General features: G+C 39.9%; 2 protein-coding genes across 2 annotated transcripts; one reads left to right on the plus strand and one right to left on the minus strand.

The window, feature by feature from the left end:
* Positions 1 to 11,929: 11,929 nt before the first annotated feature.
* Positions 11,930 to 12,877, plus strand: OR4E1 (olfactory receptor family 4 subfamily E member 1; the record flags this gene model as incomplete). Its single annotated transcript, XM_080807582.1, has 1 exon — positions 11,930 to 12,877. One exon carries the CDS (start codon positions 11,930 to 11,932, stop codon positions 12,875 to 12,877), a length of 948 nt encoding a protein of 315 aa, XP_080663708.1.
* A 3,193-nt stretch (positions 12,878 to 16,070) lies between these two features.
* Positions 16,071 to 16,997, minus strand: OR4E2 (olfactory receptor family 4 subfamily E member 2; the record flags this gene model as incomplete). The annotated part of the gene is made up of 1 exon (XM_080807583.1): positions 16,071 to 16,997. One exon carries the CDS (start codon positions 16,995 to 16,997, stop codon positions 16,071 to 16,073), a length of 927 nt encoding a protein of 308 aa, XP_080663709.1.
* Between the last annotated feature and the right edge of the window lie 4,980 nt (positions 16,998 to 21,977).

Raw genomic sequence — 21,977 nt, forward strand, 5'->3', positions numbered from 1 at the left:
TTTCTATGTCCTGTCAATTCCTCTCAGATTTATTGTCCCTTTGTCTAAAAAGTATAAAAACTGCCTGCTTTGGTTATTTCTTTTTTTTCTAAGGTTTTTATTTTTTTTGACAGAGAGAGAGACAGTGAGACAGGGAACACAAGCAGGGAGAGGGAGAAGCAGGCTTTCCATCCAGCAGAGAGCCCAATGCAGGGTTCGATCCCAGGACCTTGGGATCATGACCTGAGCTGAAGGCAAACACTCAACAACTGAGCCACCCAGGTGTCCCAGCTTTGGTTATTTCTTTAGGTCTCAATTTTCCATGCACTTGTAATAAAACTTTGGGTTTTTTCTCCTGTAAATCTGTCTCCTGTACGTTTCATTCTTCGTCCAGCCAGAAGACCCTGGGTATAGAGGGAAAATTTTTCCTTCCCTTCAACATATAATTTCTTCTAAGTTTCTGACAGTTTACATAATGTGTTAGTTTCTGATTGCTGCTGTAATGAATTACCTCAAATTCAATGACTTAAAGCAACACAAATTTAATATCTTACAATTCTGTAAATCAGAAGTCTGAAATGGATTTCATGAGGCTAAAACCAAGATGGCGATAGGGCTACATCCTTCCAGAAACTCCTTTTTTTTTTTTTTTCTAAGATTTTATTTATTCGACAGAGAGAGAGATCTCAAGTAGGCAGAGAAGCAGGCAGAGAGAGAGGGGGAATCAGGCTCCCCGCTAAGCAGAGAGCCCGACGTGGGATTTGATCCCAGGACCCTGAGATCATACCTAAGCTGAAGGCAGAGGCTTAACCCACTGAGCCACCCAGGCACCCCTCTTCTGGAAACGCTTGAAGAAAATCTGTTTGCTTGACTTTTCTAGCTTCTAGAATGAATGTAGCCTACATTTCTTGGCCTGTGACCCCTAACCAGCAATCTCATCATTCTTACCTCTGCCTCTATGGTCACCGATCCTTCTTGAACTCTGCTTTTCCTGCCTCCCTCTTTCACTCAGGAAGACCCCTGTGATTATTTTGGACCCACCCAGATATTCTAGGAAAATTTCCCTACCTCCAGGTCTATAACCTAATCACATCTGCAAAGTCCCTTTTGCCATGCAATCTAGCATATTCAGTTTCCCCAGATTCCAGCATAAGTATCTTTGCAGGGGATTATTCTGCCCACCATACATGACATTAACAAGTTCTTTCTTATCAATCAGAATAAAACCCAAAGTAACAGTTTTCTTCACTGTCTCCAAGACATTCTTTACAATAAAACCCAGTGAGTCAAAATTGGTCAAATGTTTTCTCAGTCAGGATGGTTTCAGTTATAGGGAACAGAAATCTCAACTCAAACGGAGGGGGATTTATTGACACACAAACCTTAAATATGGCTGGAAGAGAAGCAGGTTTCAGGGAAAGTTTAATACAATAAAGGTCAATGACTAGACTTACTGCCTTAGGTCAATCAGGCCTATAACTGGAGTTGGGGAATGGGAATAATCAATCTGTCCATCTATCCCAAGCTTCGTGATGCAGCACAATAGAGAGGTGTAATTGGAAGGGATCCTGATTCAAATGCAAGGGAATTGTCAGAGGTCTCTTATTTCAGTCTGTCTTTTGATTCAATAGCCAAGAAAAAGGTGACCTGTGTGTCTAAAAGCTTGTCTCAAAGCTATAGCATCAATATAAAACTCCAGTCAATTTAGTTCTGGGGTTTACACTGAACTTAATGGTTCACCACACCGTGTAAATTCTGAAAGACAAAAATCACTCAACAGTTCACAGCTAGTAGCCAAACTGCCTATGAATTATTGTTATTTCCCTTACACATCATTATCCATTCATGCAGCACCAACCCTAGTCACCTTCCATCCTTCACCCAAAGGAGAAACCTATGACTGCTTATCACTATTAGGGAACAAACTAGCCATACCTTCACAAAACTAGCGACTCCCTTGGTTATCCTGATTCAAAATTATTTGTTACTATTTCATATTGTTTTTAAAAAATTGTTAAGGTTATACTATCTTGGTCTGGACTTCCTCATAAAATAGCAACTTCTCCCAGAAATCAAATCATTTTTGATGACTAGACTTATCGCCCTTGCCTGAACCTGCCTGATAACAAATGATAAAAGAATAAATATTTATATTGTTAGTAGGGATGATTTGGGGTTAGTGTATGATTTAAAATAATTTTTTTTAATTTTTTTTTATTTGACAGACAGAGATCACAAGTAGAGAGGCAGAGAGAGGCAGAGAGGCAGGCAGAGAGAGAGGGGGAAGCAGGCTACCCGCCGAGCAGAGAGCCTGATGCGGGACTCGATCTCAGGACCCCGGGACCATGACCTGAGCCGAAGGCAGAGGCTTTAATCCACTGAGCCACCCAGGTGCCCCTCAAAATAATTTTAAAACAAAAGAGCTTTCTTGACCTCTTTAGGAAACACTCTCAAGATGGACAAAGAAGTAAAGAAATTTTAGGTATGTTGCTATTGTATAAGAAGACTGCCACAATAAAAGTGTATTTCACAAAAATGCTTCACAGTATTATCCAAAATAACAGATAAATTGGCAAAGATATTTAACATGATGGAATAACTTGAAAGGTATACCCAAGGATGTTTCCTATGCATGTTCTATATTCCAATGACATCATTCTCATAAGATTATCAAGGTAGTATGGGCACAGGGTATGAACTAAGGCCTCAAATTCCCTTTGGAACACCTCCAAATTGATTTAATATAAATGCCTACCAGTGGCCCATAAGTATATTCTACTTATCGTTGTTTGTCTTCATGATAAGTTGATGCTTTTCTTGCCAAAGACCTGTGGCCCCAATTGCGGCCAAAATTTGCTTGATTTTCTTCTCTCCTATCTGGAAAATTCCAACTCATTTTTCTAGTAACAGGGTCATACATTTCACTTGCAGCATTATCAAAAAATTACAAAGCTTTAACTTTTACTCAAAATTCCACTATCTTTATCACACACAAACTTCAGGAAAAGGAAAGAGAACCAAAGAAATTCTAAAACTAAAATTTATACAACTCTCAAAAAACAGTGGTACTTCCATTAGCTTTGACAGCAATGTGATCTACCTTCCCTGGGACCCACAGGTCACCTCCTTCTGACCTAATAACAGGCTACTCCATTCATTTGAAAAATCTTACTTCTACACCTAGATCTTACCCTATTTCAGATTTGTGTAACTAAATACCAGAAAATATTCATTCAACAGGTTCAAGCTACATTTCCAAAACACACACTCCATGATCTGAAATCTGGAGATACTGTCTTTGGCAAAAGATGTCAGAGAAAACTCTCCTGGAGCTTCAGTGAAAAAAACCTTGCCAGAGAATGTTAACCGACACAACAGTAAAACTTTAAGCTGTTGATCCTTGGAGTCACACTTCCTATCTAAAAAAGACACGTCCATTTTTTCATGGTCCTGGAAATCTATTCAACTGGGTGACCTCAGATTAAGGATTCTTATAGATTGACCAGAAGCTGATGACTGTAAAAGTGAATAGCTGCTTCCCAAAACTAGAGAACAAGCCAGAATTAAACAGTTCCAACGGCACACAGCAAAATCAGATTAATTTCTGATTCTTCACCCTTTTTCTTTCCCTTATCTGAATCAGAAATTATAGGCAAAAAAAGGGGGAGGGTATCAACTAAAACTTGAGGCCTGGCATAGAAGAAAAAATGTGTACCACTAAAGAAGTCCACAGGAGGGGTGGCTGGGTGGCTTAGTCAGTTAGGCATTTTGATCTCAGCTCAGGTCTGGATCTCAGGGGTGAGTCTGAGCCCTGTGTTAGGCTCCACACTGGCTATGGATCCTACTTAAAAAAAATTAAAAAAAAAAAAAAAGGTGTAGGAGACAGCCACTTAGAGCAGGAATGCAAAGGTAATATATAGAAAAGAGGCCCAGGATTCTACTTAAAAAATGCTAACTACAGGACATAATGAAGAGTTTGCAGGGTCAGAAAAGGATAAGAGCTTGACTCAAAAGTACCACATCTTATTAAGATAAAGGGTCTGTAGGGTTGAACAAAAGGTTCCAAAAGGTTGTGGACTGACATGAACAGGCAGTGTTCAGGGTGATGAGATTAGACTGGCTGGTCTCTGTTGAGGGTCGTGGGTAGGTAATGAGAGCTTCCTCTTGGAGTCTGATTTCTGCAGTTTTGTGAGGGCAGAATGATGGTCTCACTAGAAGCATGCAAGTTCTGTGGGTGTGAAGACTGGGACAGAAGGTCACTTTATATCATCAGATCTTTTTTTTTTCTTTGTTTTTTTTTTATGATGTTAAGTTAGCCACCATACAGTACATCATTAGTTCTTGATGTAGTGTTCAATGATGCTTAAGTTGCGTTTAACAGCCAGTGTTCATCACAACACATGCCCTCCTTAATACCCATCACCTGTCTACCCCATCCTGCCTTCCTCTTCCCCTCTGAAAGCCTCAGTTTGTTTCCCAGAGTCCATAGTCTCCCATGGTTTGTCTCCCTCACTGATTTCCACCCCTTCAGTTTTCCCTCCCTTCCCCTATGGTCCTCCGTGCTATTCTTTATGTTCCACATATGAGTGAAACCATATGATGTGTCCTTCTCGGCTTGACTTAACTTCACTCAGCCTAATTCCCTCCAGTTCTATCCATGTCTATGCAAATGATGGGTATTTATCCTTTCTGATGGCTGAGTAATATATATGGTTTTGATTTGAATTTTCCTGATGGCTAATGATGTTGAACATTTTTTCATGTGTCTGTTAGCCATTTGTATGTCTTCTTTGAATAAATGTCTGTTCATGTCTTCTGTCCATTTTTTGACTTGATTGTTTTTTGGGGTATGGAGTTAGAGAAGGTCTTTATAGATCTTGGATACCAGCCCTTTATCTATAGTGTCATTTGCAAATATCTTCTCCCATTCTGTGTGTTGCCTATTAATTAATCTTGTTGATTATTTCCTTTGTGGCACCACTTCAAAGATTTTCCAGTGGGTTTCTTCAAATTCTTAAAATAGAAGTCAACTTAATTCACTGTACTATAAATTCTTTATAGGAACAAATCGTGATTCTCGTGGATCTTTTTATCTCATACTACAGTAAGTACGATATTGAACACACCCTAGATTTTAGACCATTTATTGATTGCTTTTAACAGAGAGTCAGTGACCTTTCATAAGGGAGGAGCATGGCACTTTGATCTTTTGGAATAGAGAGAATGAAATTGGAAGAAGGAAACAGGAGAATCAAAAGATACCAAAATGTGGGGCCCCTCGGTAGTTCAGTTGATTAAGCATCTGACTTTGGTTCAGGTCATGATCCCAGGATTCTGGGATCCAGCCCCCTGATGAGTCCTGAGTCAGGGGCTCCCTCCTCAGTGAGGGGTCTGCTTGTCCCTCTCCATATCTCATTGCTCCTCTCCCCACTCATGCTCACTCGCACACTCGCTCGCTCTCTCTCCCCTCCAAAAACTAAATAATTTTTTTGAAAAAAACACCAGAAGTTTACCTATCCCAACACCGGTGAAAAATTTCTATGTGATTCAACAAGCAAGTCTTTTAAGTGTTGCTTCTCTCTGAAGCACAACATCCAAGTGAAGTAACAGACTAAATATCAGAATCAGTAGCAAAAGACCTGGTTCAATTGCTCACCTAATATATAAACTCTGTGAAAATCACTTAATGCCAAGTCCAATTTTTCTATAATGCTCCCACCTCACAGGGATATTGTGAAGATCAAATAAATTAATGAGTGAGAGACAGCTTTGCAAGCTCTCAAGTGCCAGTGTAAACAATTGTTCTCATTTATTCTGCAGAGGAAAGGGGAACACACAATTTCGGTGCATGAGGGATTTCTGGGGAGGAAGAGGCTGAATGGGACATTTAAGTGGCAGTCTGTATACCGTCAGAGAGGGAAGTGGTGGCCCAGTGAGAGAGGGTTACCAAGAAGAAGGGGGAAAATACAAAAACTGTAGGTTAGGTCAAAAATTAATTTAACCACCTTCATCTTATCAGTGACAGTGGCAATAGTAATTGCCCTATAATCAACTGAACATCATTTTCTATATTATCCTTGGTATATTACGCCCATGAAAAAGGATCTCAATTCCAAAAATACCTGAGAATGACTACAGTCAGTATATCCCTCTTCTTGATGCATACCCTCATTGCCAACGTGACAATATAACACAAGCTCCACAATGACCAAGTAGCAATATCTGTAAGTTCTGGAAGCTCTGAGTTTTTCAATGCTATCAAGTCTCCCCTCTTATCAATGGTAATAAATGCAACAAGAAAACTGGGGGAAAGGAGCCCAAGCCACAAGTCCTTAGGAGTAAGAATCTTTGGTAATTTCTGATACTTTCCCCTACTACCATCTTCTCTTCTGCACACTCTTTTATGAAGAGTCAGCTACAAGGCTTCCTTCTAACTCCACACCCTTGATTTCATATATCCCAATCATCCCACAAAACTATTCAATCTTGAAAGTTAAACTCAAAGTATAGGGGCACCTGACTGGCCCAGTCAGAGGAGTGTGTGGTTCTTGATCTCAGGGAGGTGAGTTCAAGCCCCATTTTGGGTGTAGAGTTTACTTGAAGAAATAAAACTTAAAAGAAAAACTCAAAGTATGATCTGTATTCTTCTACTTTGGGTTCTTCTTTCACCAATTCAAATTACCAAGCTCTTATATCTAAACAGAGAAAGCCAAAGGGTAACTAGAGAAAGAGGTTCTAGATTTTCACCGTATACAAAACAATGAATACTGATCCCAAAGAGTCGGCTGTTACTGGGTGGGGGGTTTTGTTTGATTGTTTGAATTGCATATTGCATAACTATATTAACTTAAGTAACATATTCACCAAGTGCCACATGCTTGGCAAAGATTCCAAGAGTTGTAAGAAAAAAAATACCATTGTTATTTATGGCTTATGGATGAGAGGCTAGGGCCCAGAGAGGCTAAATAACTTGTCAAATTTACACATCCAGGATGTTGGAATTTGCACTCAGACAATCTGACTCAAAAGTCCAAACACTTGACCCCTCTGGCAGAGAGCTGATTAAAATCTTAAGTCCATGGCCAATCCCTCATCTCTGTGTTTTTACATGGATTAAATAAGAAAACATGAAAGCCCCTCAACTAATAACCTAATATTTAGCACAGAACAAGCAATCACTAAGTGGTAGTTCATTTAATCATGTATAAATACATCCTAAAGATTTACATTTGGAAGACCTGCTTTCCCATTAAATTTCCTTAGTGACGATTTCAAAGTCTGTAACTTTAGTCCCTACAGAATTGACTTTTTCTAACTAATGACTAAGGCAAGCTGATGTCATTACTTAAAAGTCCCAAGGACATAAAACCTATATAATCCAGGTTAAAAAAACACCAACACTACAGCTGCCAGGCCCAGCTGCTTTCTTTCTGTACAGATTTCCTTTCAGCACTTGGTAGAATAATCCTTCTGAAGCTAGCAATATAAAACTTACACCTAGACAGTGTGCTGCCAAGGAAAGAGAATGCCTCCATCACACTGGTTCTGAACCATCAAGTCAAGTCTGTTTACAAGTCTCCTGGTAAAACTAGCACGGCCTGCAAAAGTGGTTGGTAGCAACTTTGAACCATTCTTTGCCAATACTATCCGAAAAAGTACAAAAAATATACCATTCTTACACCTCATATCCTGTTGACTGGAAACCAATTCTAGAAAACCTCAGGGCAGAGTTACATGCTCTACTTATTGAAAACTATGATAATAATATAGGTGCTAAGGTGTAATATTTTTGCAGAAATCCTGAAGTACTTCTGGTAAAACATCTTAAATATATTTGCTGTGACTTATCACCAAAAACCGAACAAGCCCAAGGGAACTTTGAGTGCTCTGGCCATCCTGATGGAAAAATCAAGGTAAATAGGGTTATCTGCTTTGTCCAACATTAAATTTGTCTGATTAGTTACTTCTACTGGAAAATAATTCACTATCAAACTTGACATTGAAACTACCAGACCGTGACAATTCAGTTCTCTTTGGAGGGGCTGGCTGGGAGCATCGGAAACAACCCAGGGTGAGTTTTATAGACGTTTTGTTTTATTCTGTGTTTACTCTTAATTATTTTCCTCCATCTTTCTGAAATGTATGCCACAGACATTAGATTTTCTTTTTGTGCACAGTATTCTCAACATAAACCGACATCAAATTTCTACTGCAGTTGGGCACATCTCCATTTCTCAAAAGATTTTTTCCTGCAGCTCCAAAGAAACAGAAAAAAAAAAAAAAGTGATGATGATGGAACACAAGTCTTCATTTCAGACATAGTTCTCCATCTGCACAGCCTTTCCCGTGTATGCAGGTGAAAATCTCCAGATTGATTTCCCCCCTTTTTATTATTTTTTAAAAATTTTATTTTGTTATTTTATTTTATTGTGTTACGTTAGTCACCATAAAATGGGTATTAAGGATATTAAGGGTATTGCATGGAGCACTGGGTGTGGTACATAAACAATGAAACTTGGAACACGGCATTGATTTAAAATAAACACCTGGCTCCATTCTTGCTCAGTTCCTCAGTTTTCAATTTTGCAATCACCATTTTTGGAACTTACTAAATTGAAAAGATAACAGATGTAAATCATTCAACATTCAAAATAGGTTTCTGGAGGGACGCCTGGGTGGTTTAGTTGGTTAAGCCTCTGCCTTCAGCTCAGGTCATGATCTCAGGGTCCTGGGATGAAGTCTCACATCAAGCTCCCTGCTCAGTAGGGAGCCTGCTTCTTCCTCTGCCTGCCACTCCTCCTCCTTGTGCTCTCTCACCTTCTCTCTCTCTCTTGCTCTCTCTCTGGCAAATAAATGAATAAAATCTTTTTAAAAAAATAGATTTCTGGGTAGCTCCATTGGTTGAGCATCCAACTCTCGGTTTCAGCTCAGGTCTTGATCTCAGGGTCGTGGGATCAAGTCCCATTTCAGGTTCTGTGCTAGGTGTGGAGACTGCTTAAGATTCTCTCTCCTTCTCCCTCTGTCTCTCTCCTCCCCCCACACACACTCTCTCTCTAAAATTAAATAAATAAATCTTGAAAAACATAAAATTAATTTTCTAGAGCAGAAGCTTTAAGTGAATAAGAAAATTTTCTAAATAATAAAGATAATCTATAACTATATTAAGATACTACAATAAATATTAATCTAAGTTCTAGACACCATGAGTTTAATTCAAATGTTCACTGAAAGACTTCTGCAACAGAAATACCTTCTTTTCACATGACTCTACTTTGCTAGTGTCCTAATTTAACACTACCTTAGTCTTCCCTCTACTGATTCAGACTGTCAAAAGGGCCACTGTCAGCAGAAAACCAGCATAATGAGTAGTAGGAAATACTGGAGAAGAATGAGGTAACTAGAAGCAGAAGGTAAAGAGTTCTCTAGTTCTTTTTCTTAAGCAATGTGGAGTCGATTCTTTTGTCTGCAAGACAGCCTGACCTTGAAGAATAAGGGAAAGCTCTAGTAGTGATCAGTGATGGGAAGAAGGTAGCACAGGATGATAGGACCCAAGGAACCAAGAGGGTGGCTTATATGGGTGGGCACCCCTGGAAGACTGTGCATCCAAGCAGTGGCATGAAGACAAGCGAGACAAGAGACACTCCCCACAGATACCCAATCAGGCTGGCAGGAAAACCTAGCAGGTCACCAAGACACATTCCACTTAGCCCTAATTATGCCTATGCAGGGAAACCTAGCAGGTCACCAAGACACATTCCACTTAGCCCTAATTATGCCTATCATCACATAAATGATTCAGGTCAAAGTGGTGGCAGAGAGAGCATGGGCCAGGAATCACAAGGCCTGAGCTTCCAGATACAGCTATTACTGCAATTCTCTGGGAACTTGGGCCCGTTGCTTTACTTCTCTGTTCCTCATTTTCTCTACCTATAAAATGAAAAAAAAAAAAAAAAAAAAGATGAGGAAAGCTCTCAGATCTTTCTAAGAGCTAAGAGCTTGTGCGGCACCTGGGTGGTTCAGTCAGGTAAGCATCTGCCTTCAGCTCAGGATCTTGGAATCAAGTCCCAGGTCGGTCTTGAGTCTGCTTCTCCCTCTGCCCCTCCTCGCACTCACTCTCTCAATCTCTCTCTCTCTAATAAATAAATAAAATCTAAAAAAATAATAATAATGATAATAATAAATACATTTCTTATAAAAAATAGTGAGAACCCTCTTGCATTGTTGCAACTGGTGCAGCCACTATGGAAAACAGTATGGAAGTTCCTCAGAAAGTTAAAAAGAGGACTACCCTACAATCCAGTAATTACATGACTGAGCATTTACCCAAAGAAAACAAAAACACAAATTCAAAGGGATATATGCACCCCTAGGTTTGTTGTAGCATTATTTACAACAGCCAAGATACAAAAGCAGCCCAAGTGTCCACTGACTGATGAACGGATAAAGAAGATATGGTGCATATATACACAATGGAATGTTACTCTGCCATGAAAAAGAATGAAATCTTGCCATATGCAACAACATGGATGGAGCTAGTAAGTCAGTCAGAGAAAGACAAACACCATATGATTTTACTCATACATGGAATTTAAGAAACAAAACAAATGAACACAGTGGGAAAAGAAGGGGGGCGGAGAGACAAACCAAAAAACAGATTTAACTATAGAGAATATACTGATGGTCACCAGAGGAGAGGTGGGGAGGATGGGAGAAACAGGTGATGGGGATTAAGGAGTGCACCTGTCATGATGAGCACCCAGTGAATAAAATTAAAAAAAAAAATTAAACAGTGGGGCCTGGGTCAAAGGGAAGCTAATTTAAAAGAAAAGGACCACTCTTGTTTGACTTGTGGGCCAGACAACAGAATTGGACTTCACAAAGAGCTGAGGATAACCCAGTCAGGACAGGGAGATTCTTTGGCGGGACCTTGATCTGCAGCAGCAGGGTGAGCTGGAGCAGAAGCCAGTCTCCCTTGCCAGAGTTTCCAAGGCTTCCAGAGTTTTCTCCAGCCTCCTCTAAAGAAATGTTCCAAACACACCCCAGCCACACTGCCTGTTCCCTGCAGCTTGGGGAAAGGACTCTGCTTTTCACTGCAGGGGTGGAAGTGGTTTGGCCAAGTGAAAAATGCAGTCAACGGGCAATAGAGAAAAGTGTGCTCAAGGCCAGGATTTGTACAACTTGGAAACTGTTACTGGCTTGGAGTACAAAAATCTTCATTTTTTTCTCCCCTAAAGATTTATGACTAAATATAAGCACTCCCCTCTCCAAGGCTGCCTTAGATCTCTTAGTGAATCGTCGTTCTCTGCACTATTATTCCAAAAATGTGTGTGTGTGGTGCCTACTGTGTGTTCAACATGATTTAAGATGCTCAATGGGTTTTTTTTTAAGATTTTATTTATTTATTTATTTATTTGTCAGAGAGAGAGAACACAAGCAGGCAAAGTGGCAGACAGAGGCAGAGAGAGGCAGAGAGAAAAGTAGGCTCCCTGCCGAGCAAGAAGCTCGATGCAGGACTCAATCCCCAGATCCTGGGACTATGAACCGAGCCAAAGACAGCGGCTCAACGAACTGACCCACCTGGGTGTCCCCTGAATGGGGTATTCATTTATTTATTTTAAAGATTTTATTTATTTATTTGACAGACAGAGATCACACGTAGGCAGAGAGGCAGGCAAAGAGAGAGGAAGGGAAACAGGCTCCCCGCTGAGCAGAGAGCCCGATGCGGGGCTCGATCCAGGACCCTAAGATCATGACCTGAGCCGAAGGCAGAGGCTTTAACTCACTGAGCCACCCAGGTATCCCTGAATGGGGTTTTTAAAATAAGATACTGGATCATAAGTTCTAGATGGAAGGAAAAGCAAACACAGAAGAAATTAAGTGACCAAATGATTGATGCAGGTGCTAAGTGTTATTTTTTTCCTAACTCTTGACAGAGTGTCCAACAAAGAGAATGGAAGAGGCAGATCTACTCAATCAAACCACTTCTGTGACATACATTCGGCTTAGAGGTTTATCTGTAAATCAGAAGGTGCAGATGGCTGTGTTTGCCATGTTCCTCACTTTCTACATCCTGACACTGATTGGGAACATCCTCATTGTCATAACTATTATCTATGACCGCCGGCTCCATACTCCTATGTATTTTTTCCTCAGTAACCTGTCTTTTATCGATGTCTGTCACTCCACGGTCACTGTCCCCAAGATGCTGATAGATACATGGTCAGAAGAGAAGCTCATCTCCTTTGAGGCCTGTGTCACCCAGATGTTTTTCCTGCACCTCTTTGCCTGCACCGAAATCTTTCTCCTCACTGTCATGGCCTATGATCGGTACGTGGCCATTTGCAAACCCCTGCAGTACATGACAGTGATGAACTGGAAAGTATGTGTGTTACTGGCTGTGGCCCTCTGGATGGGGGGCACCATCCACTCCATATCGCTAACCTCCCTCACCATCAAGCTGCCCTACTGTGGTCCTGATGAGATTGACAGCTTCTTCTGCGATGTGCCTCAGGTGATCAAACTGGCCTGCACAGATACCCACATTATTGAAATCCTCATCGTCTCTAACAGTGGGCTCATCTCTGTGGTCTGTTTCGTGGTCCTCGTGGTGTCCTATGCGGTCATCCTGGTGAGCCTGAGGCAGCAGATCTCCGAAGGCAGGCGGAAGGCCTTATCCACCTGTGCAGCCCACCTCACCGTCGTCACACTCTTCCTGGGACACTGCATCTTTATCTATTCCCGTCCATCCACCAGCCTCCCAGAGGACAAGGTGGTGTCTGTGTTTTTCACCGCAGTTACCCCCCTGCTAAATCCCATCATCTATACTCTTAGGAATGAAGACATGAAGAATGCCTTGAACAAGTTCATGGGAAGGGTGGAGAGGAGAGGTAAAAAATGACAATGTCTATGCTCTTAGAGTCCTGGTGCTCCACATTGAAGAAATGTCTTGCAAAGAACAAGTCACCTAACATTTATCAGGATATACAACTTATAAATTGTCTTCTGGTCCAATATCTGACAATCATATCAGTAGCTATGATTTTTAGGATCTTCCATATGCTAGAAACCATTCTAGGCACTCTACATTTACTCCACTCTCACAGCCACTTGTGAGCTAGGTATGGAATCAAAGCTCAAAGAGAGCCAACAGCATGCCCAAGGTCACCAAGCTAGGAAATACTGGAAGCAGGCTATTAAGCCAAGTGTATCAACACGAACTCATGCTATTTTCATTACGCCATGCCTGCCGCATCTCCCTGCTGTTGTCTTAGGGTGATAACTAATGTTTAAATGAATCTTCTGATTGCTGGGCAGCACTTGATTACATCATTCACTCAGATGCTTGCCTAAATGGCTCAGCAAACACTGGTGACTCAGACCAAGTTAGTTTGCTTATGACTTCAGTGATGTAGAAAGAAGACTTTGAGTCATTGAAAATACTGATATCCTCAAGTGTCCAGGAAAATCTGCCACCAGAGCAATGAAATGGGGGGTATCTTATTATCCATTTGACCAGTTTTTACCAAGCACCTATCATGTGCTAAGGACCAGGCTTACAATCACAAAAAAAAAAAAAAGTCCCCCCCTTCATGCAGTTGAGTCTAGTGAAAATAGGAAACAAAAATATAAGCAAATACATTTTAATTACAGATCATAACAAAATCTGTGAAAAAAACACATTGAATGCTAATAGAGAGTTTTGGAAAAGACTGTCTTCAGAGTGGGTAGGCAAGAAGGGTCTCTCTGACAAATGACACTGAAGCTAAGATCTGAAAGATGAAAAAGAGGCACACATGAGAAAGGAAGGGTGATGAACACTCAAGGCAGAGGAAATGGCAGGTATTGGGAAAGACCTTGGCTTGGTCCAAGGAGAGAAAGTGTAGTGTGGTTACAGCTTAGACCCTAAGGCAGAGAATGGTGAGAGGTGACAGTGAAGAGGTAAAAAGAATACTTTGGCATTCTCTCAAGGGTCAACCGACTTTAAAAAGGTGTCAAGATAACGCAATGGGAAGAAAGTCTTTTTAAATGGTACTGAATCATCTAGGTAGATGGGAAAAATTAATCTCAACCTTCATCTCACACCATACATCAAACTAAATTTAAAATGAACCTAAAATTTAAAGCTGAACTGTAAAATTTCTAAAAGAAAACAGGAAAAAATCTTTGAGACTTCAGGGTAGGTGAAGATTTCTTACAACACAAAGGCATCAATCTTAAAAGAATGATAACTAAGACTTAATCAAAATATAAACTTCTGTTCTTCAAAATATGTAATTCAGAAAATAAAACTCCAAGCCACCCCATGAGGAGAAATATTGCCAAGCCATCTGTCCCACAAAGGTCTTGTATCCAGAATATACAAATACTTTGTTTACTCTTATGACACAGTGACAAGAAGACAAAAACCGATCATAATAAACGAGCAAAACACTTGGACACATCACAACACAAGCTCTATGAAAGGATAATAAACTAATTAAAAGATTCTCAGCATCATCAGTAATTAGGAAAATTAAGAGTAAACCACACACTCACTAGAAGACCTAAAATTAAATACTGACAATACTAATTATTGGATGTTAAACTCATACTTCTGATGAGAGTATAAAATCATACAACCACTTTGGGGGGTGCCTGGCTGGTTCAATCAGGGAAGCATGAGACTCTGCATCTCAGGGTCATGAGTTTAAACCCCACAGCAGAGGCAGAGTTTACATAAACATAAATAAATAACTTCAAAAAAAATCATACAACCACTTTGAAAGCCAGTCTTTTAGTTTTACAAGCTAAACATACATTTGCTATGTGATCCAATAATTCTACTCCTAGATATTTACCCAGGAGAAATGAAGACATGTAGTCAAAATAACCCATTAGTAAAACATTTATATCTACTTTATTCATAACTGTCAAAAATAGAAAACACCCAAATGCCCATCAATAAATGACTGAATCAGCAAGTGTGCTATACCCATACCATGAGATAGTATTCAACAACACGAAGAAACAAACTGCTCATACCCACAAAAGACATTGGTTCATATCAGAAATAGCATGCAGAACTAAAGAAGTCAGGTACTGAAAAGTTCATATTGTATGGTTCAATTTATATGAAGCTCTAAGAAAGACAATCTAACTCATAGTGACAAAAATCAAATCCTTGAATGCTTGGGTGAAGATAGAGGAATTGGCTGGGAAAGGACCAAAGAAACTCTCTGGGGTGATGGAAATGTCCTATATCTTGCTGAAGAGATGGTTACGTGGGTGTATATATACCTTCGTCAAAATTTCTCAGATTGTCTAATTAAAACACATGCATTTTATGTAACTAAATTTTAAATCAATAAAGTTTATTTTAAAGTAAGTTCTTTATATATTTCTACCTTGATTTTATCAAAGTATTATGAAACATACAAAATAGATCCAGGAATAAGGAGAGAATCACTTTCAAAGTAACAATTTAATTCACTATAAATCCGTGATGGCTTAAGTAAACACCTTGAATCTATATTTGAAAGCAACATTAAAAGCACTTTAATTTATAGAATATAAGTGTGATACATTGCCTCCCAGAGGCAATAACCCACAGAATTCACAAATCAAGAAAATATGTTCTCTCACAACTAACTGTTCTTGAAACTCAGTCCATGCCCCAAATTATGTTCTCTTACTAGAGAAACCAGAATCCTTCTTTAAAGTTTCCTAGATTCTTTATTTTTTAAGATTTCATTTATTTATTTGAGAGAGTGAGAGAGAGCATGAGCAGGGTAAGGGGCAGAGGAAGAAGCAGACTCTCCTCTGAACAGGGAGCTGGACTCGGGGCTCCATTCCAAGACTTCAGGATCATGACCTGAACTGAAGGCAGACGCTTAACCAACTGAGCCACCCAAAAACCCCCAGATTCTTTTTCCTTTAGGTTCCATCATGATTGTTTCCCTTACAGAATTAATACTCAGTTAACTCCTCTTTATAAAGAAGTGTGCCTTGCTTAGTGCCATGCTACCTACTGACTTTGTTTTTTACTTCTACTGACTCATTAAAGATATGGCCATAATTTTACTTGTGATTCCAAATCAATCATGTACCCGACTTCATGAAAAAACCTGTTTCTGTCTGAGATGTTTGATGGCATTTTTTACCTCCTCATTCCTCAAGGTGTAAATGAGGGGATTTAGCAAAGGGGTGACCACCGTGTAGAAGACAGATACCACCTTGTCCACGGAGAAGCTGCTGTCTGGCCGAGTGTAGAGAAAGATACATGGTCCAAAGAAGAAGGCAACCACCATGAAGTGGGCCGAGCAGGTAGACAGGGCTTTCCGGCGCCCTTCAGCTGACTGTTTTCTAAGAGAAACCAGGATGACTATGTAAGAGGTAACCAAAGCCAGGAAACAGGTGAGGGAGATGGTTCCACTATTAGACACAATGAGCATTCCTGTGAGGTATGTATCTGTACATGCCAGCTTGATGACAGGCGGCACATCGCAGAAGTAGCTATCGATAATGTTGGGGCCGCAGTAAGGTAGACGAATGGTCAGGAAGGTCTGCACCAGAGAGTGAACAGTACCCCCCAACCAGAGAGCAAAGACAAGCTGTACACAGACCCTGATGTTCATCACACTGGAGTAGTGCAGCGGAGCACAGATGGCTACATAACGATCATAAGCCATTATGGTCAGTAGAAAGATCTCAGCACAAGCAAACAAATGTAGAAAAAAGAGCTGTGCAATGCAATTATCAAAGGAAATTGTCTTTCTCTCCAAAAGCAAGCCCTCTAGCATCTTGGGCACAGTGACAGACGAGTGGCAGAGGTCAATAAAGGACAGATTGCTCAGGAAGAAGTACATGGGGGTATGAAGATGTAGAGTAAAAACTATAGTAACTATGATGAGAGTGTTCCCCAAAAGGGTTAGTACATATGCAATGGAGAATGTCACAAAAAATAGTATCTCCAGCACCCAGTTCTCAGTGAGTCCCAAGAAGACAAATTCAGTCACTCTTGTTTGATTTAGAGCATCCATCCAATGAGTTTCTAAAGGACCTTGTAGGGAAGGAAAAAAACCGTGAAAGCTAATTTAGATTTAATATTACAAGACTAGAACTCATTGAAGTGACTCTACATTCCTATATGAATTGTTTATTTATTATTGGGGCATATAAAATAGAAGAACAACCTAATAGTGATGGTACAATATACCCGTTATGTATCAGGAGCCATTCCCAGTACTTTATATACACCATTCTATTAAACATAACTGCACCATGGCATAGGCATTATTGTTCCTGGCTTACAGATGAGCTACATGAATCTCACAAGAATTAATAAGTTGCCAAAACTCTTAGCCACTAGTTAACTGGCTTTTTTCATTTCAGTCTAACCCACAGATAACACCAAATTAATCTTCCCAAATTGACTCCCAACTAAAGTCATTCACCATTTCTTTTTTTTCCCCAAGATTGATTGATTGATTGATTGATTTGACAGACAAGATCACAAATAGGCCGAGACAGGCAGAGAGAGAGGAGGAAGCAGGCTCCCCGCTGAGCAGAGAGCCCGATGCGGGGCTCAATCCCAGGACCCCGAGATCATGACCCGATTCGAAGGCAGCGGCTCAACCCACTGAGCCACCCAGGCGCCCCATTCATTCACCATTTCACTCTTTCTATCAAATTAAATGTACATCCAGGGGCGCCTGGGTGGCTCAGTGGATTGAGCTGCTGCCTTCGACTCGGGTCATGATCTTGGGGTCCTGGGATCGAGCCCCGCATCGGGCTCCCTGCTCAGCGGGGAGCCTGCTTCCCTTCCTCTCTCTCTGCCTGCCTCTCTGCCTGCTTGTGATCTCTCTCTGTCAAATAAATAAATAAAATCTTTAAAAAAAAATGTACATCCAAAGCCTGCAACAGACTAATCCATGTTTATTTTTCCAGTCTGGAATCCTCCTTTTTCCATACATATTATTTTCTTCAGGCAAGCTGGTTACTGTATTTCTGCCATGTTACCCCACCTTTAAGAAAACTTTGCTTAGGAGCACCTGGGTGATTCAGTGGATTAAGCCTCTGCCTTCAGCTCAGGTCATGATCTCAGGGTCCTAGGATAGAGCCCTGCATCTGGCTCTCTGCTCAGCAGGGAGCCTGCTTCCTCCTCTCTCTCTCTCTGCCTGCCTCTCTGCCTACTTGTGATTTCTATCTATCAAATAAATAAATAAAATCTTTAAAAAAAAAAACTTTGCTGATACAATCAAATCCTATCTCTTCTCTTTCATCTATTTTATAGTACTGAACTATAAAAGAAAATAAGACTTTTCTTTCTGTTTTCCATTAAATTGAAATTTTCCTAAAAAGCAATAACTACAGGGGTCAAATCCTATTACTATTCTTTCATACCTATTTTATGGCACTGAACTATAAAAAAAATAAGACATTTCTTTCTGTTTTTCATTAAATCACAATCTTCTTAAAAAGCAGTAACTACAGGGGTGCCTGGGTGTCTCTGTCGGTTAAGTGTATGACTCTTGGTTTTGACTCACATTGTGATCTCAGGGTGGTGATATCAAGCCTGGAGTAGGGCTCCATGCTCAGCGGAGAGTCTGCCTGAAGATTCTTTCCCTCTGCCTCTCCCGCTCCCCCAACTAGAGCATGTGCACGCACTCTCTCTCTCAAAAAATAAATAAATATTTTTTTTAAAAAAAGAAATTTAACTTTTAAAATTCTATAATATGATTTGTCCTCTAAGAAATATTATTGTATAAATACTAATTATTTTGTCCCTAATATTTTTTAAGATTTATTTGTTTGAGAACGAGAGAGAGAGAAAAAAAACATGAGTGGGGGGAGATGCAGAGGGAGAATGAGATAGAATCTTCAAGCTGACTCCCCATGACGGCAGAGCCCAACGCAGGGCTTGATCCTAAAACCTGGAGGTCATGACCTGAGCAAAATCCAGAGTCAGCAACTTCACCCCCTGAGACGTCCAGGTACCCCTGTCCCTAAATTTCTATACTGATTCATTAGCTTACAGCTCTAACAAGAGTTTAGGAAATAATTACCACAACCACAAAAATTATTTATATTCTTGATCCAACTATTTCACTTCTAGGAGTCTCCTAAGCATCTAAACTATCAAAAAGCTAAATGCAAGAAAATACTAATTACAGCATTATTTAAAACAACAGTCATGGGATTTTTTTTGAAGCTTGAATGAATATAGTGGAAGCTGAAAAGAATTACATGCACCCATTAGGAATGGAAGTGAAAAAGGATTGCCAATATGAAAAAATATTCAAATCTCATGAAGAATAAAAGAGGAGATAAAACTTGTTTACGCATTCTCAACAATTTAAAATATATATGGTGCCATACAAATTATCAAAATGCAAATAGAAGACTAGAAAAAAAATATTGCAACATATATGACCAAAAAAGGATAATATTCCTATCACTTAAAGGGCTCTTAAGATAAAACAAGAAAGGATAGATGGCCATTAAATATGGACAAGAAAGTATAAAAGGGCAAGTCGCAGAAAAAGAAACAAAAATGACAAATAAGTATGAATAAAAAGATACTCAGTGGGGCGCCTGGGTGGCTCAGTGGGTTCGGCTCAGGTCATGATCCCAGGGTCCTGGGATTGAGCCCCGCATTGGGATCTCTGCTCAGCAGGGAGCCTGCTTCCCTTCCTCTCTCTCTGCCTGCCTCTCTGCCTACTTGTGATCTCTGTCTGTCAAATAAATAAAATCTTAAAAAAAAAAAAAAAGATACTCAGCTTCAGTAGTGGGTTAAAAAAATGTTTTTGTCTCTCTTCAGATTGGCAAAGGTATCAGAAACTGAGCATTTTATAGACTGCTACTGGAGGTAGATATTATTAAGACCTTTTTGGAAAATGATCTGGCAGCACCTATCAGAATTCTAATGCCCCTACCTCTAACCAAGAAGCCCACTTCTAGGGCGGTATTTCATAGAAATAAAGGAATCAGTAATTAAAGATAAATGTTTACTGAAGCATTTTTAGCAAAACAAGGAACTGGAAATAAATTGGATGTTTATTAATAGAGAAATAATACATTTTAATACAGTCATGACTTAGAACATTATGCAGCCATGAATAAGAATGAATTGCATCTGTGCATATAAATTTAAAGCAGTGGTTGTCAATATGGCCGCACATTAGAACCATCGGGGGAGGGGAGGTATGAATTCTGCTGCCCAGCTTCACCTAAGACAATTAACTCAGAATCTTTGGGGGTTGGACCCATCAGTACTTTTAAAGCTCTTTGGCATTTCCAACATAGAGCCAATGTAGCAAACTATTAACTTCAAGGAATGTCAACCATATATTGTTAAGTGAAAAAAGTACATTATGAATATATTATGAACCAGGAAGGAAGGGAGAGAGAGAGAGAGGAAGGAAGGAAAGGAATCAGAAAATAAATAGCAAACAAAACAACAGAGGAAGGAGGGAATCAAAAGAGATTTCTCTGTGTGTGTGTGCCTGTGTTCAAACATACATATACACATATTCATGAATTATGTGTGTGGTATTTATTCCTAAAGGATAGAAGGTAAGTGTGGAAGAATACACAGTATTTCAATATTAGTTACCTGTGGAAGTATAAAATTGAAAAAAATTGCAAGATTGTATTAATTTTTACATTATACTTCATAATTGTTTAAGTTTGTTTAATAAGCATGGGTTACTTTGTTTTAAAAAACAAGGCATTAAAAGCATGCATATGGGGGGAAAAAAGAAAATGAAAATGCTGACTTCATGGGACTATGAGTACATTTTTCCTTCTCCACATCTAACAGTGTATAATCTGGTTATATGCTTTATAAGGCAGTATTGTTAAAATGGGGAGGGTCTTTCCCATAAACTGTTGGTCAGCAATGCATTGGTAGCAGAGAATCAAGAGCTGTTTTGCTTTCAGCTAGGAAGAATAGGGCAGAGGCTCTTCATAAGAGCACATGCAGTGAATTCCAACAACTATGACCTTTAGCCTTCACCTTCTGAAGCCTCGGTTTTCTGAGCTATAAAAAAGGAACTAGATGCATCTCTTATACATGATTCGATGTAGCAAATATTCAGGTCTCCTGTTGAAAAGATTAAGAGAGACACAAGAGGATGGGAAGAATGTCTGGCTTTGTTAGGGGTTCTGGGGCACAGAAGATTGTTGTTAAATCTGAAGCTCATATACACATTTTACTTGAGAAGAATCTATTGAGTAGCACTGAATCTTGGGCCTAGCTGAAATTCACAAAGCCAGGATAATTCCCTTGAGGTCCTTAGGCTGTTTCCAGGGGCAACAGATAGTAGCTGGTACATTTTCAGCACCAGAGGAATCTACACTGTGTTAGGGAAAACAGTTTTTGCTCTGGGTTTTAAAAGAGGTGGGTTAATGGGGTGCCTAGCTGGCTCAGTTGGTAGAGCATGAGATTCTTGATCTCGGGATCATGAGTTTTGAGCCCTATGTTAGGTGTGGAGATTAATTTAAAACAAAATCTTTTTAAAAAAATAAAATAGGGGCACCTGGGTGGCTCAGTCAGTTAAGCTTCTGCCTTTGGCTCAGGTTGTGATCCCAGCAGTGGGGAGTCTGCTTCTCCCTCTACCTCTGCTCCTCCTCCCTGTTCATTCTCTCTCTCTCTGTGTATCTCTCTCTCTCACATAAATACATAAAAATCTTTTAAACAAATAAAGTAAAATAAATAAAAAGAAGTTGGTTGAGATTTTAACTCCGTGATTCAGTATTGGCTCAAATACCACCTCAGCATGGAGGTCCTCCTGATGATTATACCAAGAACACTCCCCAATGACACAGTATCCTAGGTACATCTTCTTTGTAGCACTTAGAAACAATTGCAGTCTTCTGAATGATTAACATCTATGTTTGTCGGCTGCCTTTCCAAATATTAATCCTTTGAGGACAAGGACTAGATCTGCATGTTTACTGCTACACACCCAAAACTTGGATTCAGCTGTGAATGAGATCCCCAAACCCAGCCCATGCTA

Source organism: Martes martes (assembly GCF_963455335.1).
Source record: "Martes martes genome assembly, chromosome: 7".
Classification (NCBI taxonomy): Eukaryota; Metazoa; Chordata; class Mammalia; order Carnivora; family Mustelidae; genus Martes; species Martes martes.